Source organism: Diorhabda sublineata, chromosome 7 (assembly GCF_026230105.1).
Source record: "Diorhabda sublineata isolate icDioSubl1.1 chromosome 7, icDioSubl1.1, whole genome shotgun sequence".
Classification (NCBI taxonomy): Eukaryota; Metazoa; Arthropoda; class Insecta; order Coleoptera; family Chrysomelidae; genus Diorhabda; species Diorhabda sublineata.
In genome coordinates, this window is record NC_079480.1 from 14786107 (window position 1) to 14810828 (window position 24722).

At 31.3% G+C, this 24722-nt stretch overlaps 1 protein-coding gene across 4 annotated transcripts; it reads right to left on the minus strand.

Moving 5' to 3' along the window:
• Positions 1 to 24180, minus strand: LOC130446330 (serine/threonine-protein kinase BRSK2). Of its 4 annotated transcripts, none has more exons than XM_056782520.1 (14): positions 23710 to 24180; positions 20347 to 20441; positions 17916 to 18001; positions 15027 to 15167; positions 13436 to 13586; positions 12849 to 13064; positions 11729 to 12150; positions 9751 to 9881; positions 9483 to 9692; positions 9288 to 9428; positions 9066 to 9232; positions 6952 to 7138; positions 6701 to 6864; positions 1 to 6566 (listed from the first exon to the last, which is right to left on the minus strand). In XM_056782520.1, the coding sequence occupies exons 1-14, from the start codon at positions 23798 to 23800 to the stop codon at positions 6339 to 6341; spliced, it is 2430 nt and encodes an 809-aa protein (XP_056638498.1). In that variant the 5' UTR covers positions 23801 to 24180; the 3' UTR covers positions 1 to 6338. The 4 variants fall into 4 exon arrangements, with proteins under 4 accessions (XP_056638498.1, XP_056638497.1, XP_056638496.1 ...); XM_056782519.1 differs by having other exon boundaries at positions 9751 to 9884; XM_056782518.1 differs by having other exon boundaries at positions 9288 to 9692.
• Between the last annotated feature and the right edge of the window lie 542 nt (positions 24181 to 24722).

Sequence of the window (24722 nt, forward strand, 5' to 3'; positions counted from 1 at the left end):
TACACATAAACTATGTTCAATTTATATAAAATAACTTCACAGTAACATATGCCCGTGAGCTGGAACAAATAATAATAAATAACTTAAACAAATAACGTATTAATTTGATGCTAATAAATATCTCATTTACACGAGAAAAATCCATTTTTTTATATACAAAAGTACACTTTCACTCGTTAGAAAAACCAAATTTTCTTTCCATAAAATTTTGAGAAGAAAATTCGGTTTTAAGTTTGATTTTTTAAATATGTTAAGGTTAAATTTAAAAAGCGAACCATAATTGCTACATTAACTGTTCCAACCTTAATTGAATTAAAATAATAAAAAAAATAACACTAATAGTTTTTAAAATAAAATTTTGTATATTTATTATTTTTTAAATTTAAAATGATTTAATATAGATACGCTCAATTAGGTTTTTGAATCGAAAGTTTCAATATCATTTTTTCCTTTTCAATACACGTCATTTCCGAAAATATCATTTTTATTATAACTAACGGCAACGCAGTGTATTCGCATTCCCAGCTAACTTCACGTATTTTAAGCACAGCGAATATCACAGCGTTGCCAAGTGCTTATATCGTTCCGTTCCTAACAATATACAGGATATATACATTCCTATAACAAAATTTCCTCAGCCCACCCATTTTCGAGATATCGCCATTAAAAGGTAGTGTCTAAAATTGAATCAAAAGTGATAAATTATTTTACCAATCTGTAGATATCGGTATTCAGAATAAATAACTGGAGCGAACGTAAGTACAGTGTTGCCAAACTTAGTAAAAAATTTATGAATTCCATTTGTAAATATTGTAAAGAAAAATATTTTAATGCTTGACTGATAGAGGGCGATTTTACGCAATTTAGAATATATTTGTTTTTTGAGCTTGTTAAAGCAAAAAAAAAACAATCCAATGAATTTTTCCCATAGAAAATACTCTTAAATAGTTTTTCTCGCAAAACCGTTTTACAACCATTGTCTTAAAACTTATAGTAAAATCACACAAGCTGGCAACGCTGGTCTTTTCTTTCCTTGCTTATGGATTGTTGATTGACGTTTAACACGCAAATTTAATCCGAATACATACTTATGGTCTGCATAGGAAACAGGGTCTTATGAAGAATTTTCATAAGGATTAAATTTTACATTTGAAACTTTAATCTTTAAAATTTATATTTGAGCCTAATTAATTTTGATATGTTGACAAGAAATTGTCTATATCGTTTTAATTTTACAAAAAAATGTTTTTGTATGTTAGAAAAACACTTTTTTGTAGGCAAAAAAAAATAAATTTTACTAAAAACAGTAGTACTAATAATATTTATATCTATATATTTGACAAAATTTATATATGGCCGGCAATTTCTAATATATTGTTTATATTTAAATTATTATTAAAACCTTATATGGAAGTTTTCATATATTTTATTCAAAATAAGCTCAATAACAAACATTGTACAGCTAAAACACATTTCCTCTCATATATATGCGGATATTTCGAGATGTTGACGTTACTTTTTATTAGCTTTAACCTATAATATTATTGGTTATGTAACTGAAAATGTTTATATGTATATTTGGATGCCTACACTTTATTATGAATACAATTAATAATGAAGTTCAAAGCATTTTTAAATATTGATGCATTTATTAGACAAGAGACTTATCAAAAAATGATTCAATCAAAGATTCATACAAGAGAATATCTACTTTAACTAAGAAAGAAGGGTGTAAATTAATCATTGTACTAATCCGTAGATGACAGATATCTGTATTCAACATCAATTTTTTCAGAAGAACGAATATAAAAACAGTGTTGCCAAATTTATTTAAGGAATATCCTTTCAGAAACTAAAAAAAATATCATATCATTTGGATAGTTACAAGTAGAACGGTTAAGATATTTTAAGAGCATGAACGAAATTTTTTAATAAAAATGAAAATTATGAAAGATTCATTCAATTCAAACTTATTTAACGGTTTTCTTTTCAGAAGCGATAGAAATCGTCATATCCTTTAGATAGTTACGAGTGGATTGGGTAAAACAAAATATACTAATAAAAAAAACTTTATAGTGTTTCGTACCTTAAATTATAGAACTGAATAATCAATTTTCATAAAATAATCAATTTTGCCTTATTTTTTCTAGAATAAAAAAATTTGGTTAAAAATTGTTTATAATAAAGAAATTATTTTAATTCTGGCAACAGTGCTTATGAAAACTGAGTGTAGTCATTCCACGAATTTAAACAAACTCGATAGCGTGTCGTCCCGAACTAGAATGAACCAAATATAACCTCGATTCCATTAGCATATTTTCTAAAATTGGAATAATTTAAAAAGAAATTCTTAACTGTACATTGTTTGTTTTTAAAATTTTTGAAAATGCGTATGGTATATATTTACATGATGATTCTTAAATAGTATCCCGTATTTATTATCGAAAATATTTTTTGTGATATAGTTGCTATTATAATAAAATCGATAAAACAAATTTTCTTAAAAATATTTTCGATATTTTGAGATTCTTTAATAATGACTTATTTTGTATTAGTATTATGAGGCAATAAAAACCACTCTCTAGAACATTTTTATAACAATACATTGAATTTTATCATAAAATAGGTTCAACTTTCCTTTTCACCTTTATTATTATTTCAAAGTCATTTATCAGCGTGCATATTCTCTTAAGATCACGTACAGCTGCTATTCCAAATTGTCTTAATGGTAACTAGCTATTAATTTCTATAAAATTAAAAATATATAGCGCAAAAAGTCTGATAAACAGAGTTTGTTTTGAATAACAAAAAATAAATAATCTTACCTTTTGTGTAGTAATCATACAGATTCACAATATTCGTAAGGTTATTTTTTCACTAAAAACACTTCATACCAAATCCACAAACTCAACAGTGTAAACAAAACAGAGACGTCTTTCAAATTACTTTTAAACTAAATGTGTTATACTAAATGCAAAAAAATACAAATATTTCCTAGTTTATTTGGAATACTAATAATTCTCAGTAAAAACATTGAATATCAACAGAATCAACATATCTCAAATTTATGAACCCAAGCAAAATGGCGGACTGTCAAAATCAGTTATTTGAAAATAATATAACCATGTAATGAGTGAGATTATTATACAGGATAATTTATATTGACATCGAAAGTGAAATCTTATCCGAATTAGTCGACTTAATATTATTTCGTATATATGTAGTATACCAGTGCCGCCATCTATGCACTAGAAAATCAATGATAGCTTTGTTCGTGGGTTTGATTCCGAATCAATCTAGTGACCAATCGCATTCAGTTCCTTATTTTTAGTAACATTTTCGTATTCGCGGATCATATTAATTTAGATGATCACTGATTACCATCGTGGTAAATAATTATTTGCAATGGGTTCATAATCAATCATGCGCGTTACAGCGATACTAAATTGATTACCAACTGATCAGAATCGATTCTAATTGATTATATGTCAGTTGAAGTTGAGTGCTGTTGAGGAGGAGGTTGTTGATTATCGATCTATCCATCGAAATTTTGGTATTAGGAAAGCTAACTCGTGTTATATATAACAGACTTATTTTATTTTAAAATGCTCAGATCCTGATATTTTATACTTTTAAGAATATTCAGTTTTAAGTAAGTGTGTATTAAAGAAGTGAAAAATGGTGATTTAGTGCATAATCTCTAAATAAGAAAATATCGTGTTTTTCATGATACAGGTCAGGAGTCAGGATTTAGTAAAATTAAACAATTTATATTTTAATATGAGGGGATATTTTCGTAGTTCAGTGATTGTCTTGGAATTTCGTATTAAAATATCGATTTCAATATAAATAGACGTTCTAGAAAATGGTTATTTAACAATTTACTATATTTTACATTGAAGACAATATTGAAAATCACATAAGCTTTTTTTATTTGGCTTATATATACAAAAGCATAACGATTTTTTTTTTCTCACAATATCCACAATTTACGAGTTTTGATACGTTCGATCTTGAAAAATTTCGCAGTAAAATTAGAAAAACAATTATGACGGAATGTCGTAGAAAAATGTTAAGTAGATAAGTTACAGTATCGATAATTCAAACAAATTTTCAATTTTCAATAAAAATTGTAGAAAATGAATATTAATAATAATGTTGACATTCGAAAAGATATTACACAATCTTTTTTTTTTTAATTTAGTTTTATAATTCATTCTTTACTTTTTATTTGAAACTTCATATATGGAAGTTGTTCCTAATCATGTTTTAACAGAATAATAAATAATTACACAAGTGCAAATGAGAATTATAGTAAAAAGAATTTCTGAAACAATTTTTTGATTATTAATAAATATGACAACACCGACCGATGTCACACAACTACCAACGTTTTAGAACGTAATTCTATCTGATTCGCGAGCAATAATTTCCGATGTTAATATTGCAAACCTAACCTCACTTATTGCAACAACTTTCACATCAAACAGTTAAAAATATTTTACACTGTTGCCAAGATGTATTTTTTTCAATTCATCCTTTGGGTATTCAGATTTCTTTTAGTGTCACGCAAAAAATGGTATTATTAAGAAACATTCGATGACTACAGCAAATTTATATCGAAAGGTTTAAAAAACCGAATTCGCTATTATATACAGGGGTATATTTAGGGTTAATCACAAAATGGACTTTGAAGAGAACTATTTTTATTTATATCTCTTTTCATATCTCTTAAAATAATCGACATGGCGAGGTTTGTCGTAAGATTGGTACACCCTGTATATGGTAAATGTGAAATTTCTTTTATATTTAATTTTTATTTTTGAATCAATTTTCTTTACTATGATCAAAATTAGTTTTCAATATTACACTCAGTTTCAGTCAAAAAAACGTGCTGTTACAACTACAGGGTGATTCTTCAAAAATTTATTAAATATATTACCATTTCTGGTTATGTTGATTTGGTTATTTTATATAAAACGCCCTATATATTATTACGTATTTCACTAAAGCTACTATCGGGGACTTTTTTATCCTACTTTGAATATTTTACGATCTTTTAGATATATTTGTTTGATTCAACACTCTGTATTTTTGTAAATAAAAGAATGATCGAAGAATTACCCTGTAATAAAAGGAATGAATCAAAAATTTTAAAGGTTGACACAATTATTGTTTATTAAAATCACAATTAACGAAAGCATTTTGCTTATAACACATTTCAACCAGTGCAGATACCACTATACATAACATTCAAACATAAAAAGTTACGTAAGAAATTTCATAACTATTTTTAAAAAAAATTGAACTGGCAACGTTGCCATCATCCGTCACTGATTTAAAACAATGAATCCAGAAACCCCTAAACCCCTCACAATGGACTCGTCCGAATGAATTCCCTTTATTATGACGCGATCACGTGCTAATCAAAATACGAAAAATTTTTACGGTAATTGAAAATGATTAATTAATTATATTTAAATGAGTTATTTGTATCAGTACTATTATTACTTCATGTCTTACGTCACTGTACATCTTTCCCACAACCAACATGGATAACAACAGGGAGTATTATTTTATTAGTGAGACGGTTTTTCAAATTTTTTACACTCCGTATATTTTTTTCTAAATACGTTCGTTTAAATTTCACAAACGTGCAAAAAGTTTATTAATAAATTTTAAAATCGATCTAATGAGCGAGAGAGTAGCTCCATATAGGGCAGGTCCGCATTTAGGATAATTTGCAATGAAATATTTTTTAATAATTGTTTGAGTTGAAAATGTGGGGAAAAATTATTTGTTAGAGTTTAATTTACGTAACACGAATTTCATGATTATTTTTTTGATATAGACAGTGATTCGTCAACAAGTAAACACCATTTATCTTGATGACATATCCGCATTCAGGCTAATTTGCAGCGAAATATTTTTTTTTTAAAATTTGAGCTTAAGACGTGGGAAAAAATATTTTTTAGAGTTTAATGTATACAAGGTGGTCTGTAATTTACGTGACACGATTTCATGATTCCTTTTTTGATATAGATAGTAACTTGCCAACAAGTAAACACCATTCAACTTGAGGACAGATCCGCATTCAGGCTAATTTGCAACGAAATATTTAAAAAAAATTGAGTTTAAGATGTGGAAAAAATGATTTTTTAGAGTTTAATGTATACAGGGTGGTCTCTATAACGTGACACGAATTTCATGATTATTTTATTGATATAGACAGTGACTCGCCAACAAGTAAACACGATTATAAAAAATTTCAAAAACCGTTTCCCATTAACTTTCAAACATCATCAATAATAATAAAATTAGGCTACATAAAAAAAATATTACGCAATAGAGCTACCAGACATTGTTGTAATACATTTTTTTTCGCATGTTTCCGTATTTTCGGAATTCGATCGAACGGCTTTCGGAGTACCGGGATTATTTTGTTCACATGTTTCCGTATTGTTGTTGGTAGAAGCTCGTCGAGAAACTTCCCTAGCGGCGGTACGGACGTCGAACACGCTGCATTCGCTTTCCAAATCGCTATTTTCTAGTTGTAATACGTTTAACTATAAAAAAACAACAACCGCTTGACAATATCACGTTAGAACCTGAAGATGGCGTCAAAAAAATCGTCAAAAACGTTTCCTCGCTTTCTTTCTAGATATACAAATGAATACATCGTGATAAATGATTGATTTACCTGTCTAGTATTAAGAAATAGTTCACTGGAATCCGATCCGCAACTAGAACTTTCGCTCAACTCGGTCGTAAACTTCCTCTGGGCTCTCGGACTCGGAGGAGGTCGTCTCGTACACACCTGCGCTTGGATGTGCTCGCAAACCCTCCTAAACCTTCGAATATTACCTAAGAAAAAATATTATTATGCTGATGAGTTCGGATACTGTTCAAACCGCTACAAAATCTGCCGGATTAACGTTTTAGAGGACTCACCTGAAAGTAGAGTGAAAGTAATGGCAAAAATATGTTCTTTGGTGTTATCTCTTGATTGTTTGATTATCGGCGATATGTCTACTTGAAATCTAACGTGTCTTTGGAACATCGCCGGTCCGGTGGTACCTCGTTTATATTCTACTCTAAATGACATAGGACTCGACACCGAATGACTCAATTCCGCTATCTAAAAATATATTTATTTGTATGATAATTAGATATCGAGAATATCGCGAGAAAAATACGAGAATATGGAGCCGATTCTTGCAAACTTCGTTGATCGAGAGATCAAAATACCATCCACACTCTCATGTTTCTCAGTGGCGATCGTTTAGAGTAGTTGTGAGTGTTATTTGAGCATTAATATGAAACGAACTAATTGAAAATGACGTTCCTAGGTGTTTTTAAGCGTAAAACTTCCTGAAGGATACTGAATTATAATATAAAAGTCTTTATTTCTGCTGTTTCATCGTTATCGAGCTTAAAAATTGTATTGAGACCCTTCATAATGGGTACAGAAAATATTTCTCGTCGAAATTCTCGTTAAAATTATCGGTCGAGAATATCGCAAGAAAAATACGAGAATGTGGAGCCGATTCTCGCAAACTTCGTTGATCGAGAGATCAAAATACCATCCACACTCTCATGTTTCTCAGTGGCGATCATTTAGAGTAATTGTGAATGTTATTTGAGCATTAATGTAAATTAACGAATTGGAAATGACATTCCTACATGTTTTTAAGCATAAAACATCCTGTAGGATAGTAAATTATAATATAAAAGCCTTTATTTCTTCTGTTTCATCGTCATGTAGCTTAGGAATTGTATTGAGACCCTTCATAGTGTGAACAAAGAACAAAATTCTCGTCGAAATTCTCGTTAAATTTATCGGTCGAGAATATTGCGAGAAAAATACGTGAATGTGGAGCCGATTCTCGCAAACTTCGCATGTTAAGGGATAAAATAACTTGTAAAAGAAATCTATATTCCAACATTTCTTTATCGAAATTGTACAGGGTGATTTGTTATTGTCAAACAATCAAATAATCCAAGTTTTGGCCAACGAAATTTGTATAGGGTGATATATTACTGTGAAAGAATAATATAATCAAAGGTTTTTCTAACGATATTCCTACAGGGTGATTAGTTAGTCTTAAGAAAAGTTTTGTGCTGCGGTATTTATACAAGGTGATAAATTAATGTATTATGTTTATACGTATTTTTAATATAATTTACATGGATAAAATTTTTTTTAAAACCTAGTTGTATCATATTGTAGGACATATACGAACGTTTATCTTACAGGGAGGTGTCGAAAAGTACTTACTGACTTTGAAGTGTGGATTTTTCTTTTTATTTGTATAGAATCTTCTTAAAACCCGTTCAAATATTAATTTATTTGCTTCTGGAAACATTAGTACTTTTTATTTCAGGAATGTTCGATCTCTTTACGGACGTTGATGTTACAGAGAGGCCCCGAAAAGTACTTATTGACTTTGAAATGTGGATTTTTCATTTTTTTTTCAAAATATACTCAAAAACTATTCAAATATTCATTTATTTGCTTCTAGAAATGTTAGTAGTTGTTATATCAGGAATTTTCGATCTCTATACGGACGTTGATGTTACAGGGAGGCCTCGAAAAGAACTTATTGACTTTGAAATGTGGATTTCATTCTTAATTTTCTCAAAATTTACTTGAAAAGCACTCAAATATTCATTTATTTACTTTTGGGAATATTAGTCGTTGTTATTTCAAGAATTTTCGATCTCTATATGGACATTGATGTTACAGGGAGGCGTCAAAAAGTAAATATTGACTTTGAATTGTAGATTTTTCTTTTTATTTTTCAAAAATCTACTTAAAAAGCACTAAAATATTAGTTATTACCTATTGCTTATCGTATGTTAAGAATGTAAACGAGATTCAATTTTTTTGTTGTAACTACCAAAATCAGATGAAAAATCAAATTTCCCCAAAAAAATGATGAAATGGAGATCGTATAGTTGAAATTTTCATTGTAAATATCACAATTCTAATAGAAGATTCCAATGAAATGTAATTCGCCTTTCCATAAACTAAATTAAAAAATTATAAAAACCAAATAACTCACCGATAAAAAAGCGTGAATTAAATCGGCCTTAACGGTAGCTAGCGGTTTCCCCTTAACTAATATCGTGAAAGTTTCGTCCTTTTCGGTCGTCATCAGACTACCGAACCAACTTTTTTTCGTTAACTCCGGAGACGATTCCGGAGTCAAATGAACCTCCTCGGAAGCGGCTGAAAACGCAAAAAAATCGATACCACGTCTTATAAATCCCATTATTTAACTTACCTTGCAATTTATTTCTCCTATGGAACCTGGGCGATCCCAAGAAGCTATTTTTAATAGTAGTGAGTCTCGATCGCCAATGGTGGGTCGTAGTACTAGAATGCGGAGACCCCGGAGGTGTCATTGGGGTTAAAATAGAGGGACCTTTAACAAAATCCTTATATGAAACCGAATGACTCGTTTCGGTTGCATACTGACCCGTCACCAGGTTAGTCGTATCGCTTTCCGGTGACGTCAGCGACATTCCCGAAATGACCGAAGCCCCTCCGCTGCTATTCGCTCGATGATGGGTCGGAGTAGCCGGAGGGGGTGTAACCGTCACGTGGGTGTTTGAGGAAACGTGAGTGGAGCTCCGATGGGTGTGATGGGGAGTGGTTGAGCGTTGACTAACCGGCGAAGACATACCAGCTGGGGAAAAAGTTTTTTTTTTTAAATCTACAAGAGTTTTTGTTGATGTTCAACTTACAATGCGTGTTAGTTGGAGTTATGGTACTATTGAACATCACGGGACTAGATGCTCCCGGTGATCGCGTCGGGGAATGTATACTAAGACTACTGTGGGTGCTTCCTGTCGAAGGACTTCTCCTAGCGTGATGTCTTCTGGGAAAAATGACGATCAATTTTGTGGAATTGCATAATTTGTAGTTTTTTTTTTCGTTATAGTCCATTCATCAGGTTAAACCACTTCGTACGCTCAATGAATGGACTATAAACCAACCGGTATTCATATTATACAAAATTCCATTTTTAAAAAATATCGCAAAAATAACGAAAATTTTTCGATTCTTTGTTTTTTTTTTTCAATTTTTCTGTATACATATAGACAAAAAATGAGCCCCATCAGAATTTCTAGTATTTCGATTTTTTCCAATGAAACTTTTATTATCAAAATTATATTTTTACACAAAAATTTCAATTTTTTTGAAACAAATTGGAATTTTTGGAAAGAAGAAATACAAAATTTGATCTGAACAAAAAAATAACCTATTCACGCATTTTGAGACGAATCTATATAATTTTGTACGAGAAAAAAATTAATTATAAAAAAGTGTTTTCTCCCCTTTTTAAAAAAATTGATTTAACCTTATTTTTATTGCTTTCAGTCAGGTTAAATCACTTCGTACGCTCAATGAATGGACTATAAACAAGCTGGAATTCACATTTTTCACAATTTTACTAAATTAAAATGAATTTTGGAACTTTTAAAAAATTTCCCAAAAATAACGAAAATTTTTGGATTTTTTGTTTTTTTACATTTTTTCTATATACTTATAAACAAAAAATGGGCCCCATCAGAATTTCGTATATTTCGAATTTTTCCAATGATACTTTTATTAAACTTATATTTTTCCATAAAATTTCAGTTTTTCCGAAACAAATTGGAATTTTTCGAAAGAAGAAATACAAAATTTGATCTGAACAAAAAAAATAACCTTTTTACGTATTTTGAGACGAATCTATATAATTTTGTACGAGAAAAAAATTAATTATAAAAAAGTGTTTTCTCCCCTTTTTAAAAAAATTGATTTAACCTTATTTTTATTGCTTTCAGTCAGGTTAAATCACTTCGAACGCTCAATGAATGGACTATAAACAAGCTGGAATTCACATTTTTCACAATTTTACTAAATTAAAATGAATTTTGGAACTTTTAAAAAATTTCCCAAAAATAACGAAAATTTTTGGATTTTTTGTTTTTTTACATTTTTTCTATATACTTATAAACAAAAAATGGGCCCCATCAGAATTTCGTATATTTCGAATTTTTCCAATGAAACTTTTATCAAACTTATATTTTTCCATAAAATTTCAGTTTTTCCGAAACAAATTGGAATTTTTCGAAAGAAGAAATACAAAATTTGATCTGAACAAAAAAAATAACCTTTTTACGTATTTTGAGACGAATCTATATAATTTTGTACGAGAAAAAAATTAATTATAAAAAAGTGTTTTCTCCCCTTTTTAAAAAAATTAATTTAACCTTATTTTTATTGCTTTCAGTCAGGTTAAATCACTTCGAACGCTCAATGAATGGACTATAAACAAGCTGGAATTCACATTTTTCACAATTTTACTAAATTAAAATGAAATTGGAAACTCAATATCTCAAGAATAACGGAAATTTTTGAATTTTTTTTTAATTTTTCTATATACACCTAAACAAATTATGAGCCCCATCAGAGAATCCTATAATTCGATTTTTTTTCCAATGAAACTTTTATCATATAATATATTTTTTTCCAAAAAATTTTAATTCAAAAAAACTTTTATTTGTAAAAATTTGAATTAATCTCATTTTTATTGCTTTTAGTCAAGCTAAATCACTTCGTACGTCAAACTAATGGACTATAAACAAGCTAATATTCACATTTTTTAAAAAATATTCATGAACGAAATGAAATTCGAAATTCGAAAAAAAATTGGGGGTTGACAAATTTACTAACTTGTAATGTGTCCGTCTCGGCGTTAACGGCGACCCTTCGCTAATCTGTCCAAACTGAAGGGTATTTTGCCCATTAACCCTACACGTATCTATCCTCTTCTTAGGCGGGTCTTGTCCATCTCCAGTTCTCACTCTCAATAACGAATCAGTCTCATCTTCGCAAGCGGGTCTCCTCCTCTTTCTCTCCAATAACAAAAAATAAATAACCTTCTCCGTATTATGACTGGGGCTTAACAAATGCTGAATTAATTTCTCCTTTTCTTTGAAACAGCCTAGGCTGCAGATCGCTTGCAGTACGTCGGGATCGACTGCGTCTATGGACGGTAGAACGTGCGTTTGAACGACTTCCATCATCGGCAGCTCTAACTCGAGTTCGCCTTTACCACCGGCCGTCACCCAAGGATGTTTATTGATTTCTGTCAACTTATAATCATTATATTAGAATAACTAGATGATGATCATTATTTTCGATTAATTACACATGATTTTACTTACTTACAAAAGTTTTTAAAACATTCTGATAAACTATATTATTTGTTTTGTTCTATGGTGCGTTAACAAACAAAGATGACGGTTTTTGACGTGCGAATACGCGACGTTTAATTGTCCCTGTCCGAAACAGGGAAACTCCAGTTGATTCCGCAAACTTCCAATGACTGGCCTTGCTATTTATTTATGGTTATGGCAATTGCCAGACGTACCGGAAATATTGAACGTTTAAAATTGAATCATCGGTATACGCGGGATCAAGACATCCCCTCCTTTATATTTTCCCTTCATGATTGTCCTCAATAACGTTATTCTTCAACTTTTTCACCAACCAGTCTTGTTCGATTGCTCGGTCGAGGTTGATTAATGTTACAACTGATCCTATTTTTGACTGCAAATTGTTGTTTTTATTTAATTCCGAGCATTTTCATATTCAATCACCTTTTAAACCTTCTCTGGATAGATAATTCAATACCAAAGTTAACCAAATCTGTCCAGCCGTTTTCGAGTTTTCACTTTCGATTTCTATATAGGGGGATTTAACAGAAATTGAGGGGAATGTTGAGTAAGTTTTCGGATTTATATGGGAGTAAATAGTGGTATTTTTTTTTGAAATTTTCAATTCAACTTACTGTTAATCGTTTTTCTGGGTTGACTTCGATCATCCCTCTAAGTAAACTTTGGCAGTTTGGGGGAACGAAATGGGGGATATGGAAAACGCCCCTTTTTACTTTTTCTAAAAGTTGTCGAAGATTATCGTCGTCGAAGGGTAAAGCTCCAACTAAAAGGGCATATAGGATTACACCGCACGACCATACGTCTGCTTTCCTGCCGTCGTATTTTTCACCCTAACAAAAAAATTAGTTATGAAACAAAAAATTGTAGTTTATTAATTTCTTGTCGAAAAAACAAAATTACAGCTTATTTATTAATTCAACATGTGCCTAATGAGTTTTATTTCTCTGAAATGACCCCCCCAAAAATAAAAACTATTTATTTGGAAACGATAAAAGCAGCGTAAGTAATATCGAATTCTTGGAAAATATTTATAACGTGGCAACGTTATAAACATGTTATATTACGTGTAACTTATATATGATTCATCAGCCATATTGCATACGAATGGAAATGACAGTTGACGTTATAAATTTCAAAATTTAGTTACTTAACTCATATTTCGCATTCGAGAAAACTAATTATCTAAATTAATTAAGTTTACCCTTATAACTTCCGGACATGCGTAATGAGGAGATCCACAACTGGTTTCTAACATAGATCCCATTGGTTGTAGAGAGGCCATTCCAAAATCGGCTATTTTGATGTTATTTTTTTCGTCCAATAACAGATTTTCTGGCTTAAGATCTCGATGACTGTAAAAAAACCATAAGGTAATTATCTACCAAGATAAGCCCAGTAAGTACCTGGTCTGACTTAGAGCTACCTCTACCAAGGTAACATTATCAAATTAGCAAAAATCAATAAAAAAAATATGCAAAATTTTAAGCTTTTTTGTTGCTATTTAGTTGCTGAAACCGCGATTTTGTTGCTTAAGCCGTTCGCGAAAAATCACTAGTACTACCGAAAATTGGAAAAAAAGACAAGCAGTAATTTTCTTGACACATGCTAGCTTGAATTCGACTTGTTAGACGAAAAATGGAGAGAAGATTTAGTTGCTATATTGAATAATGTTCAAATGAGCCTGAAGAATAAGCAACAAAATCGGAAACTAAAAAACGGCCGATCTTTTCTATCAGCAACAATTTTTCTAGAACATGCTACCTTGAACTTGATTTGTTGAACAACAAATGCTGAAGAAATTCATTTGCTACATTGAACAATGTTCAAATGAGCCTGAAGAATAAGCAACAAAATATCTAAAAAACGGCCGATCTTTTCGATCAGCGACAATTTTTCCAGAACATGCTACATTGAACTTGATTTGTTGAACAACAAATGCTGAAGAAATTCATTTGCTACATTGAAGAATGTTCAAATGAGCCTGAAGAATAAGCAACCAAATCGGAAACTAAAAATCGGCCGATCTTTTCGATCAGCAACAATTTTTCTAGAGCATGCTACCTTGAACTTGATTTGTTGAACAACAAATGCTGAAGAACTTCATTTGCTACATTGAACAATGTTCAAATGAGCCTGAAGAATAAGCAACAAAATCGGAAACTAAAAAACGGCCGATCTTTTCGATCAGCAACAATTTTTCTAGAACATGCTACATTGAACTTGATTTGTTGAACAACAAATGCTGAAGAAATTCATTTGCTACATTGAAGAATGTTCAAATGAGCCTGAAGAATAAGCAACAAGATGGAAATTAAAAATCGGCCGATCCTTTCGATCAGCAAAACAAGTTTTTCGGTTTTCTTTAGACAGCAATAACTCACGAACGAATCAACCGATTTTGACCAGCTTGATGGTGATCTACGTGGTTTTTTGATGTTAAGAGCTGATAAGTTTTTGGAATCGATCGATAGAGCCGTTTAGAAGTTATTTCAAAAAAACCATATTTGAAAAAAAATCTTGTAGTTTTTTTAAGATTTCTTGAAATCTACTGGTCCTAATCGGTTCAAATTGTGCTCAAAATCTAAGTTTGGTCAAGACTTTTCAAAAAATCACTGTTGACTGGTATCTCCATTTTGGCTCAAATTCTAGTTAAATAAACCTATTTGTTTACAATTAAAATGAATTCATACTGTTAAAAAAAAACGTCGATTTTCCAAATACCAAAATATACACCAATTTTGAGAAATTTCGTTTTTATTAGATTGTGTATAATATATAGAATAATAGCTCACCATATTGAATGACTGTGACAAAAATCCAAGGCTGAAATTATTTGTCTGAAAAACCTTCTCGCTTCTTTCGGCGTTAATCTTCCTTTCTTAACTAAATAATCAAAAAGTTCTCCACCAGAAACATGCTCCAGCACCAAGTAACTGTAATGAATAGAACATAAACTTGATTCGAATAACAAAAATTCTACGCTAATCTAAAACTGTGTTCACACTATGTCCATCGGCACCATTCGATTTTTTCGATCTACACCATTCGATTTTTTCGATCTACATCATTCGATTTTTTCGATCTACATCATTCGATTTTTTCGATCTACACCATTCGATTTTGTCGATCTACACCATTCACTTTCTACACCAATTCTAATTTTGCTAAAACCTTTTTGGTGGTATCGACGGCTGTCCAGCAGGCTACAAAATGTGGCAATGATGATTGCATCTTCATCATCAAGTAAATTGAAACTTTATTTAATTATGAGACGTTCGTTGATCGACACGTCCAAGTGTAGTAGCAAATGTGGACAGGCCGAAAGTCGATATAGTGTAAACACAGCTTAAAACACATAGAACTCAAGATCTTAAACAACCACGACCACAGAATATTAGCACATAGTTGCCAAATTTAAATTACCTTCAGTCATATATTTGTATTGAGTCGGATGTAGCAGTTAGGTTAGGTTGCCAGAATAATTCATAAAACACGATGTATTCGGTGTTGTCAAATCTATTGTTTTAACGGGAAATCTACCGTTTTGATGTAGGAAATACAACGCTTTGTTGACGGTAGATACTTTGGACACATTTTGAATGTATTCTGAATATCATCTGAACTTTTCAAATACGCATGGTTTGTTCGGAATATGTTCTGAACTTATATTACGAACGAATCAGAACATGTTCGGAAGTAGTAATCTGTGCTCCACGAACAAAGGATTTTAAATCCTGAACATTTTCAGGATATCTATCGCGAATAAAGCTATTTCTTTACAATTTTGTGGTATATATATTTAAAAATAATAAAATATGAAGTTTTGCGATAGTTTTTTTTCGAAATTTTCCATTTAAAAGACAATTATGAATGTGTTTCTTTAATTTTTGAGAAATATAAATATCGTTTTTGTGTCAGTATTACCGAAAATACGCGATTTCGTAATTTTTCTTTGTTTTTAAGGTTAAGTCTTCTTATATTAACACATATTCTCTTTTACGATGGTTGATACTTAAGTTTGTTGTTTTTTTATGGTGGACATACCTTGAGATTGAGGCATTAGTTCCACTCACAATATTCCATGAGATCGTACAGGCGACGAATCATGGATCTATCCACATGAACCCAAAATCAAACAAAAATCGACTGTATGGGTGTTACAAATCAAACAAAAGTTTTCGCGCATGACACACTTCGAAGCAAATTGTAGTTTGTTTTTTCGAAATAACTGGACATGTCTCTAGAGCACTCTAGAACGGTCAGTTCTTAATGTAATATCAACATTTTTTTGCCAGAAGTGTTCGTAAAAATCAGAGGAACCAATCGTAGAAGACGAATCATACTCTACCACGACATCAGTTCAATCAACAACGTTTTTGAACAGTCAAAACATCGAATTGATGCTTCATCCACCGTATACTCCTTGTTTTGTACACGATGATTTCTTCTTGTTCCCGTAGGTCAAAAATAGACCTCTTAAAGGAAGTTCTGGTAGCAGACCGCCGAGAGCTTTTGAAAAACATGTTATCAAAGAAGAAGATGAATATGTGGTATCACCCTCTTCACAACCTTTCATAACTAAATCAATTCTCTAGTTTAGATTTCGTTTTCCAGAAAATGGGGTTTAAAAAGTGTTCAGTTCACGTCTGGTAGCCTGTTTAAACCAAACTCCCTTGCAGACAGATACATTTTACTCGTCTATTTACGTTTTAGAATCCAATATTCAGTTGTAGCAAGTTATGTATCTGATTAGTTCAAACTGTTTGGGCGAAAGCGAAGAATTTATGTTCGTCGCAGATACTGGAGGTGTTTTTCATATGCCTTCTACAGAAATGAAGAAACCCTGGGCAGAAGTGCTAACACTTCTGGGATGCCCCTAAAGGCACACAACTAAGTTTTGTCTCACTAGGGGCCATCCATAAAGTACGTCACCCGAATTTTAGGACTTTTAAACCCCTCCCCCCGTCCTTGTCAAAGGTTGTCACATTTTTATAACCCCCCCTCCTGGTGTGACGTCACACATTTTTCAAATTTATGTATCTATTTAAAAATAATCGAATCATTTTTTACTTATTTTTATTAAATAATAATCTAATAAAATCAACATAAATTCCAAAATTTCATAAAATTTTTCAAATTGTCAATTCACGTCCAAACTTTGCGTTTTAGTATTTTAAATTTCAACATGTGACGTCACAAAACTATTGACCCCCCAACCCCCTTGTCACACGATGTCACACTTCGATGATACCCTCCCTCCCCATTAACGTGTGACGAACTTTATGGATGGCCCCCTATTTGAAAAATAAAAAAGATAGTGGTTAGTTAAGAATAATGAAATGCTCCCCATAATCTCCGGATTTAATCCGATAGAATTATTGTGGGTCCATTGGATCAGAAATTTCGAAAATTGATTCCAACTTCTTTGGATGATATTTGGAAGGCTCTTGAAAAGTCTTGGAATAATAAAAATATGTTTTGATCGTAGAAAGTTATCTTTTAATATTTTGAAAATAAAACTTGTTTTAACTTGATTTATTTAACTTTTAATAATTTTGATAAATTTTCATCTTGTCCGAGGAACTTTCTGTCGGCAGTGTATATACAGGGGTATATATAAAACCCCAATAGACAATGAAATTCGTTGAAATACATTTGAGGTGAAGTAATAGGAAACTTACAGATATTTTTTGTTTTCGTAAACGTCGGTCAAACCAAGGACGTGTGGATGATCAATTAGCTTCATTATTGCAATTTCCCTTTCAACCTAGAAGAGAATACGGAATTTTTGAGTATCATTAGACTTAATAGAACTTTATATACGTAGTAGTTTTTATTTAAGGCAATATTTCGTGACATATTCGTTATAGTTCAGTGAACAACGGTTTTTATCTCGGATCTCCATATAGGCGCATCGATTTTCTTGAAATTTTAACAGTAGATAGTAAAACCTTAAGAATCAAAGTCTACCCTATGCCAATATGTATTTTTAATCTGGTGGTGGGGGAAATTAACCATAGAAATCGATAGAAGCAAAAATTACTCTATGGAATTTTTTTTCGAAAAGTCAATACGTTTTGACTTAATCATGATTGAAATTTTGAATTTGACACTCAAAAACTTTTTTTTTATCGAAAATACCATTAAATGTAGCTTTTTTTTCGACCGAGTTATAATTAATAAATGTGGAAATGAAAATTTTGAAAATTGAATAATTGGAAAACGGTCAATTTTACGAAAAAAATGTATAGAAACTTTTTTAAAGAACTTCAAAAAACCAATTAAATGAGATGTTATAAAACTTTGTGATACATAAAATAAGGGAATTATGACGAAAATAAGATAGAAATCCCCCAAAAAACGGCATTTCTACCCTGGATATTGCCACCCTAAATGAAATAAAATAATTGAATTCAAATGATAGGATCAAAATTTTGAATGGTGTAGAAAGCTTGATGCTGAAAAAAAAATATGGTTAGAATGGAAAAAGCATTTTTCATTAAAAATAACTTAAAACATATGAAAAATACATTAAAATTGCTGAAGAACAAAAAATTAGGCCTTTTCAATACAAATTCTGTTTTTTTAACTTTTTTATAACTTCAGAAGTAACCGTTTTGGAAACCTTTAAACGGATCCCTTTTTAAAAGGTTTCAGGGTATTGCAGACCTTTTTAACCTAATAGATTTGAAATTCTCCTATATTTTCCATATTTTTCAATCGACTACATAGCTATGTGTGCCTAGGGTTGAAAAACATAAATAATTTCCTAAAACAACATTTATATTGATCTTACAAATATTTCTTCTTTACCTTCTAAATGCTTCAACTTTCATTTTATTAAATTTTGACAATAAGGGGTAGTTTTCACCCCTTACAATAATTTGCACATATCAACATTAGGTAGATATTGAAGTGAAATGTAAATAGAACTTAATTTCAAAATTTCACGCATATTCACTAAGTCTTGATGGAATTCTGAGGCAATAACAAATTTTTACCGTTGTTCACTGGACTATTATCATATTTTTATGATGGATTACCGCCTGAAGACCAATAAAGAAACTTCTTATAAAACTAGTACTGTAACTGCTGCACCCTGTTTTCTTACAGTGACGACATTTGGTACCACAATCGCATATGTCATCACGTATCCTAAAAAAAATCTAGATTGCATCTAGGATCATCCTCGATTTCAACGTCCAAATCCTTCGAGTTCGGACATTCCATTGCCTTAATAATCAAGATAAAACCACTTAGACTCCTCGTAGAGGAAATAATTCTGCTCCACATATCTCCAAAGTTGCACAAAGCATATTTGAAAAGTTCGACTGGGAGTAGCTTCAATATCTGTCGTATAAACCTGACATGTTCCCATGGAGGATTAACTGGAGGATGGATTGATTCTTATTATAGCAACAAGCAAGATCCAGTTAGTTTGGGTGCCCGGTCACTCGAGCAACAAAGGCAACGACGAAGCGGATTCACTCGCCGGACTGGGATCGGCGAACCCAACAACGGGTCCAGAACTCATTCTTGGTGTGGCCAAAAACACTGACAGAGCGTCTTTCAACTGCTTTCTCGCAAGGCGGGTTCGACAGAGATGTGTGGAGACGCCTAGCATGAGACAAACGAAACAACTGCTCCGGTTAAATAGGCGCGAAATCAGACTAGTGACCGGACATGGTTAGAAGACGTTCATGGGCATCACGGATGATTCGGAGTGTCGCTGGTGCATGGAGGAGGACGAAACTACAGACCACGTTATCTGTGAGTACCCTGCAATCACACGGGCGCGGTTTAAACACCTGGATAAACCCTACAACCTACCTAACTACATCAAAGGGTTAAAGTAAAAGCTCTTGGTCTTCTCAAAGGACATCGGACTTTGGTGACGTCAAGTGGGGCCTATCGGAAGACCTGTGTGCTCAACGGCTTCACGACCGCCCACACGTATGATCTATGAACTATTATAGCCACAGGGTCGTTAAATAATGTCGTGGCCGATGCCTCTGGCGATTGAATAAAAACTTTTTATTTTACGTAGCTGCCTTTTTGTAAAAATTCCGAATATTTATAAAGATAAAAGAATATTCATTGTGCTATACTTACTTTCATTAAAACGCTATCACTAAGCTTCTCCCTGTTTATTATCTTTATAGCCACTTTTTTCCCAGTCACGCAATGTACCCCCAATTTCACAAGACCTGAAACGAAATAGTTTTTTTCTTGAAAATACATATATGATACTTATATTAAATTTATAATTATTATCTAAAAAAAATTTTTCGTCCGCGACATGGACCGTGGAGCCGATTCTGTACGATTATAATTGATTTGAAAAATTTGGCTAATTCGCGATGTATTTGATATGCTTCTTACAAGCAGCAGCGAGCTTTTTATGTTATTTTTTTAGATCTAACAATCTAGTATGAGCTTTTAAAAAATCAAGTAAGTAAAAGACAGAATTTCAATGACAAACATAATATTATCATCAATTTTTCAATAACATCGCGTCATAATGTATATTACGCCCACGAAGTGGCAATTATCTATCGCTGCCCGCGAAAGACTCCACAGGAAAAAATCACATGGTGTCAGGTTACTCGACCCTGCGGACCACTCAACGAATCCTCGTCTGCGTATCCATTCTCCAAAATTAATATTAAGGTATTCAGGCACGTCATCTGCGATTGAAATCATCCTCGTGAAGTACGTGGAGGAGACACCGACGTAAAACGCGTTTTAGTATTCGTCGTAAAGAGCTTTTCAGCATTCGTCGTAAAGAACGATCGGATATTTTCTTCCAATAGCCGCGATTCTCCATAATTCGGCTGCTCAACTAAAGCCAGCGCATCAACAAGAGCCTGGTTTTAAGAATTTCTTGTACGTCTTCCACACTGTCGAACGAATAGGTAGCGGCGAGGTCGCACATTGTTGTTGAAATTCGGTAAACACAGCTTCGTAATGAGCGTCCCACTTAGATACAACGTAAGAAAAAAAACTCTTTCTTGAATCGTGAACTTGTATCTGTTATTCATTCTACTCGACGAGCACGTGTTAACATGACACAGACACAAATGTCTAAAGCATGAAAATGCTTCTTTTTAATCTTTTTCCATAGCGTTGCCAGATTTATGAGCGTTGCCTGACTTATATTGACATCTGTATGTCAAACTACTTGATATAGAAATCTTTCATTATGTATTTATTTTACTAAATACGGTCCTGTTCAATTTGGCCGATCACGTGAAAACAGCATGCCATGGACGTGTCTATCTTGAATATAAAATATTGGTACGAAAGACTTTCTTATTTCTTTAGTTACTTCACCAGTTAATAATTTACTAAATGTAAATGATAATATTCTCCCTATACCTTCGAATCTAGGGAGTTTTCTGAAATAATATTAACCCTAAAAACGCCCGAAGATACGTTAATACGAATTTCTAAAATGGCAACGCTGTCGTTCGTTCAGAAGTATATAAAACTGTTGTAACTATGTCATAAATACTACTCCGACTTTATTGATAAACCCTATTATAGAAAATAAAATTCTATTGAGATTCAATGAGTTTTATTGTTTAATCAACATAATTTCTTGATAAAAGTAGTTAACTAAATTTTCGTAAGCTTTTACTAACTTTATAACCTAATACAGAGAAAATACTTGTCAATGTGACATTTAACTTATTATTCTTTTAACGCTAAGAGATGTCGCGCAAATCTACTATATCTCGCTTCCGTTTTTGGGCTGTCACGGTGCAGCGTAAACAACTAGACTAACACATTTCTAAGTTGCAACACAAATCACAGTTATAAAATATTTTCGTTATATTGCGTACAGGTTTCTATAATTTAGTCAAATTTCAAATATGTATATTGAATTTTATTAACATTCAGATGGTGCTGTTGAGACAGTTAAATGCCAAATTAGGAACCACTTTCCGTTAAACCTTAATATATAGATGGCAGCAGCATTGCGTAACAGTTGAAAAGATAAGGTCAACAACATTGAATATTAATCGTTGTATTTACACTATTTCATTCTCATCGCATAGGGGTGCAATTGTATAACGTATATATCCACGACATAGTTACGTTTTAATATTTTATTATACTGCGTGGAACATTCTAATGCATATTTGAACAATAATAAATATTTAGGCAACACTATATACATTTAGTTATATTTTTACTTCTATGATTAATCGAACTATTCAAAAAATACACATAAAACTAAGTATTTTAAATGTCATAATCAAGAATAATCGAATATTTCAACTGATCACAATCAATTCTTTTACTACTTAATACTTGAATTGCTATAAAAGTACAATCTGTATATAAGCAATACTTTAAGCAAGAGAAAGTTATGTGTTGCCACGTTATATAATTATTGGTTTCTTCTATTTTCATTAGTTTCGTTTAAATAGAAAATAAATTCCAATCCATAAACAATATGTTTATGATATGAATATTCATATAGTGATTTATGAGAAGAGAAAACAATAAAGTTGAACTATTATTGAACGAATTATAATAGGCAATACTTTTAGCTTTTGGCTAAATTTATGACATAGTGATTCTTAATCAATTCAATGGAGAGCTATTTGATTTATCTGCAATATACGTAAAATAATTGATAAGAGTAGAACCTGACACGAAAATATTTATTTTAATCTCGTTTAGGGAGAAGAACTAAGTATTTAGAGTGACGTCATAGGAAAATGATGTCGTAACCGAGAAATAGGCCATAATGACAAACAATTACATATTTCAACTGATCTCAATAACTTCTCTTACCGTCTAATCATACATTCTTATATGAAAATAAATTTAAAAAATCATTATATATATGCAGCACTGTAATCTTTTGATTTTTTTGTTCCGTAATTAAAATATTGGATATTACTATAGAAGCAACTAAAAATTTAACGTTTTTGATTCAATAATAAATATGTTGCAGTTAAAAGAACAGTTTGCTTTTGATTAATATAAATAAATAAAAAAAAAAGAAACAACAAGTTTAAATATTATCAACGATTTATATATAGGCAACACTTTTAACTTTAATATTCTTCTTTTCTTTGATATTCTTTATGGCAGATATTATTAGAGAAGATGATTTAAATAAGCATTTGTAATGACGTCAAACTAGCATTATACCGAAATTACGGTGAAGTAGGCCATAATGCTGAATAATTACATATTTCAACTGATCACAATCACTTCTTTTATCATTTAATCTTTAAAATCTCATAAAAATAATATACAACAATCATATAATTTATGTAACACTTTAAACTTATTGTTATATTCACCCGAAGTTCAAAGTGTTGCCTATATACATTATTCAATCCAATCTAAATTGTGTTTATCATAATTTAAATTCATAAGAGACTTTTTAAAAAAAATGTATATATTGTTAATGAAATTTTATTAATATTTAATCCTGATATTAATTTTACTCACCAGTTTGACCTTTTCCTAAGGTTTTTTCTAATCTATAGGGCCCCACATATTGGTGCACCTCTGGGGAAGGGTTTGAATTTTCCTTCTGCATATTTCCACCCTTCAGCGTCAATTTATTTTTATTTTTTGTTGTCACAATTTCTCTACTTCTTTACTATTCAACCTACTGGTTGAATACCACAAAAAACAACTTTCCATTATTTTTAAAATAAAAACAGTCGAACGGGAAACGATTTCCCGAGTTTTTCCTAATAGAGTTTTTTCTTAAACGTAATATTGACATATATAAAATGAGTAACACTTTTTCTAATCATATTTCGACATTTACGAACATAATGTAAACGCGAAAAGCGAACTGAAAACTCTAACACTAAAAAGCAAAGGTTTTTCCGGACATATTTTACCGATTTGGAGAAATAATACAACTGAAATCGGACAGAACATCGGGGTGGTGAAAATCAATAGTGAGCTGAGATACTCAGTAGGGTGAAAATTCCCTAGTTGATGAAATAATTTTTCAAATAAATGTATTTACTTGAAATCGACATTTACAATCACATATTATAATTAATTCTATATTAAATAGTATTACAAGGAGTTTATGATGTGTATTATTGTATTTTATTTTACGAGAGGGTAGTTTTGGTACAATCGTTCAAGTGTGGTATAAGGGGTTTTAAATAAAAAGGATCTTTTAAACTTAACTGCTCGACTGTAATATTTCAAGTAAAAGTTTTGATCTTAAACATAGTTACATGTTTTAAATGTGATGAAATTATTGTGTTTGAGAGGCATGTACATCATTCATGATACTTAATATTTTTAGAATCAATTCTTTTATTAAAAATTTCAAAATACAAAGTTTGTTATGAATGACCTTGAGAATATTTGAAAGTGAAGACGTGCTTGTATAATGTATAATTTTATTTAGGGCTTCACTGACTTAATACCATCAACAAGAAAGCGTGCTCAAAACTATTTTTTATTTAAAAAAAAATTTGAAAAAGGGTTAT

Excerpts from the sequence above, each read along its gene's own strand:
- LOC130446330 (XM_056782517.1), bottom strand. The coding sequence starts at position 23,800 with ATGCAGAAGGAAAATTCAAACCCTTCCCCAGAGGTGCACCAATATGTG. Across the intron at positions 20,442-23,709 it reads CTTAGGAAAAGGTCAAACTG|GTCTTGTGAAATTGGGGGTA; the intron begins GTGAGTAAAATT and ends ATTTCGTTTCAG. Across the intron at positions 9,233-9,287 it reads TAGGAGAAATAAATTGCAAG|CCGCTTCCGAGGAGGTTCAT; the intron begins GTAAGTTAAATA and ends TTGCGTTTTCAG.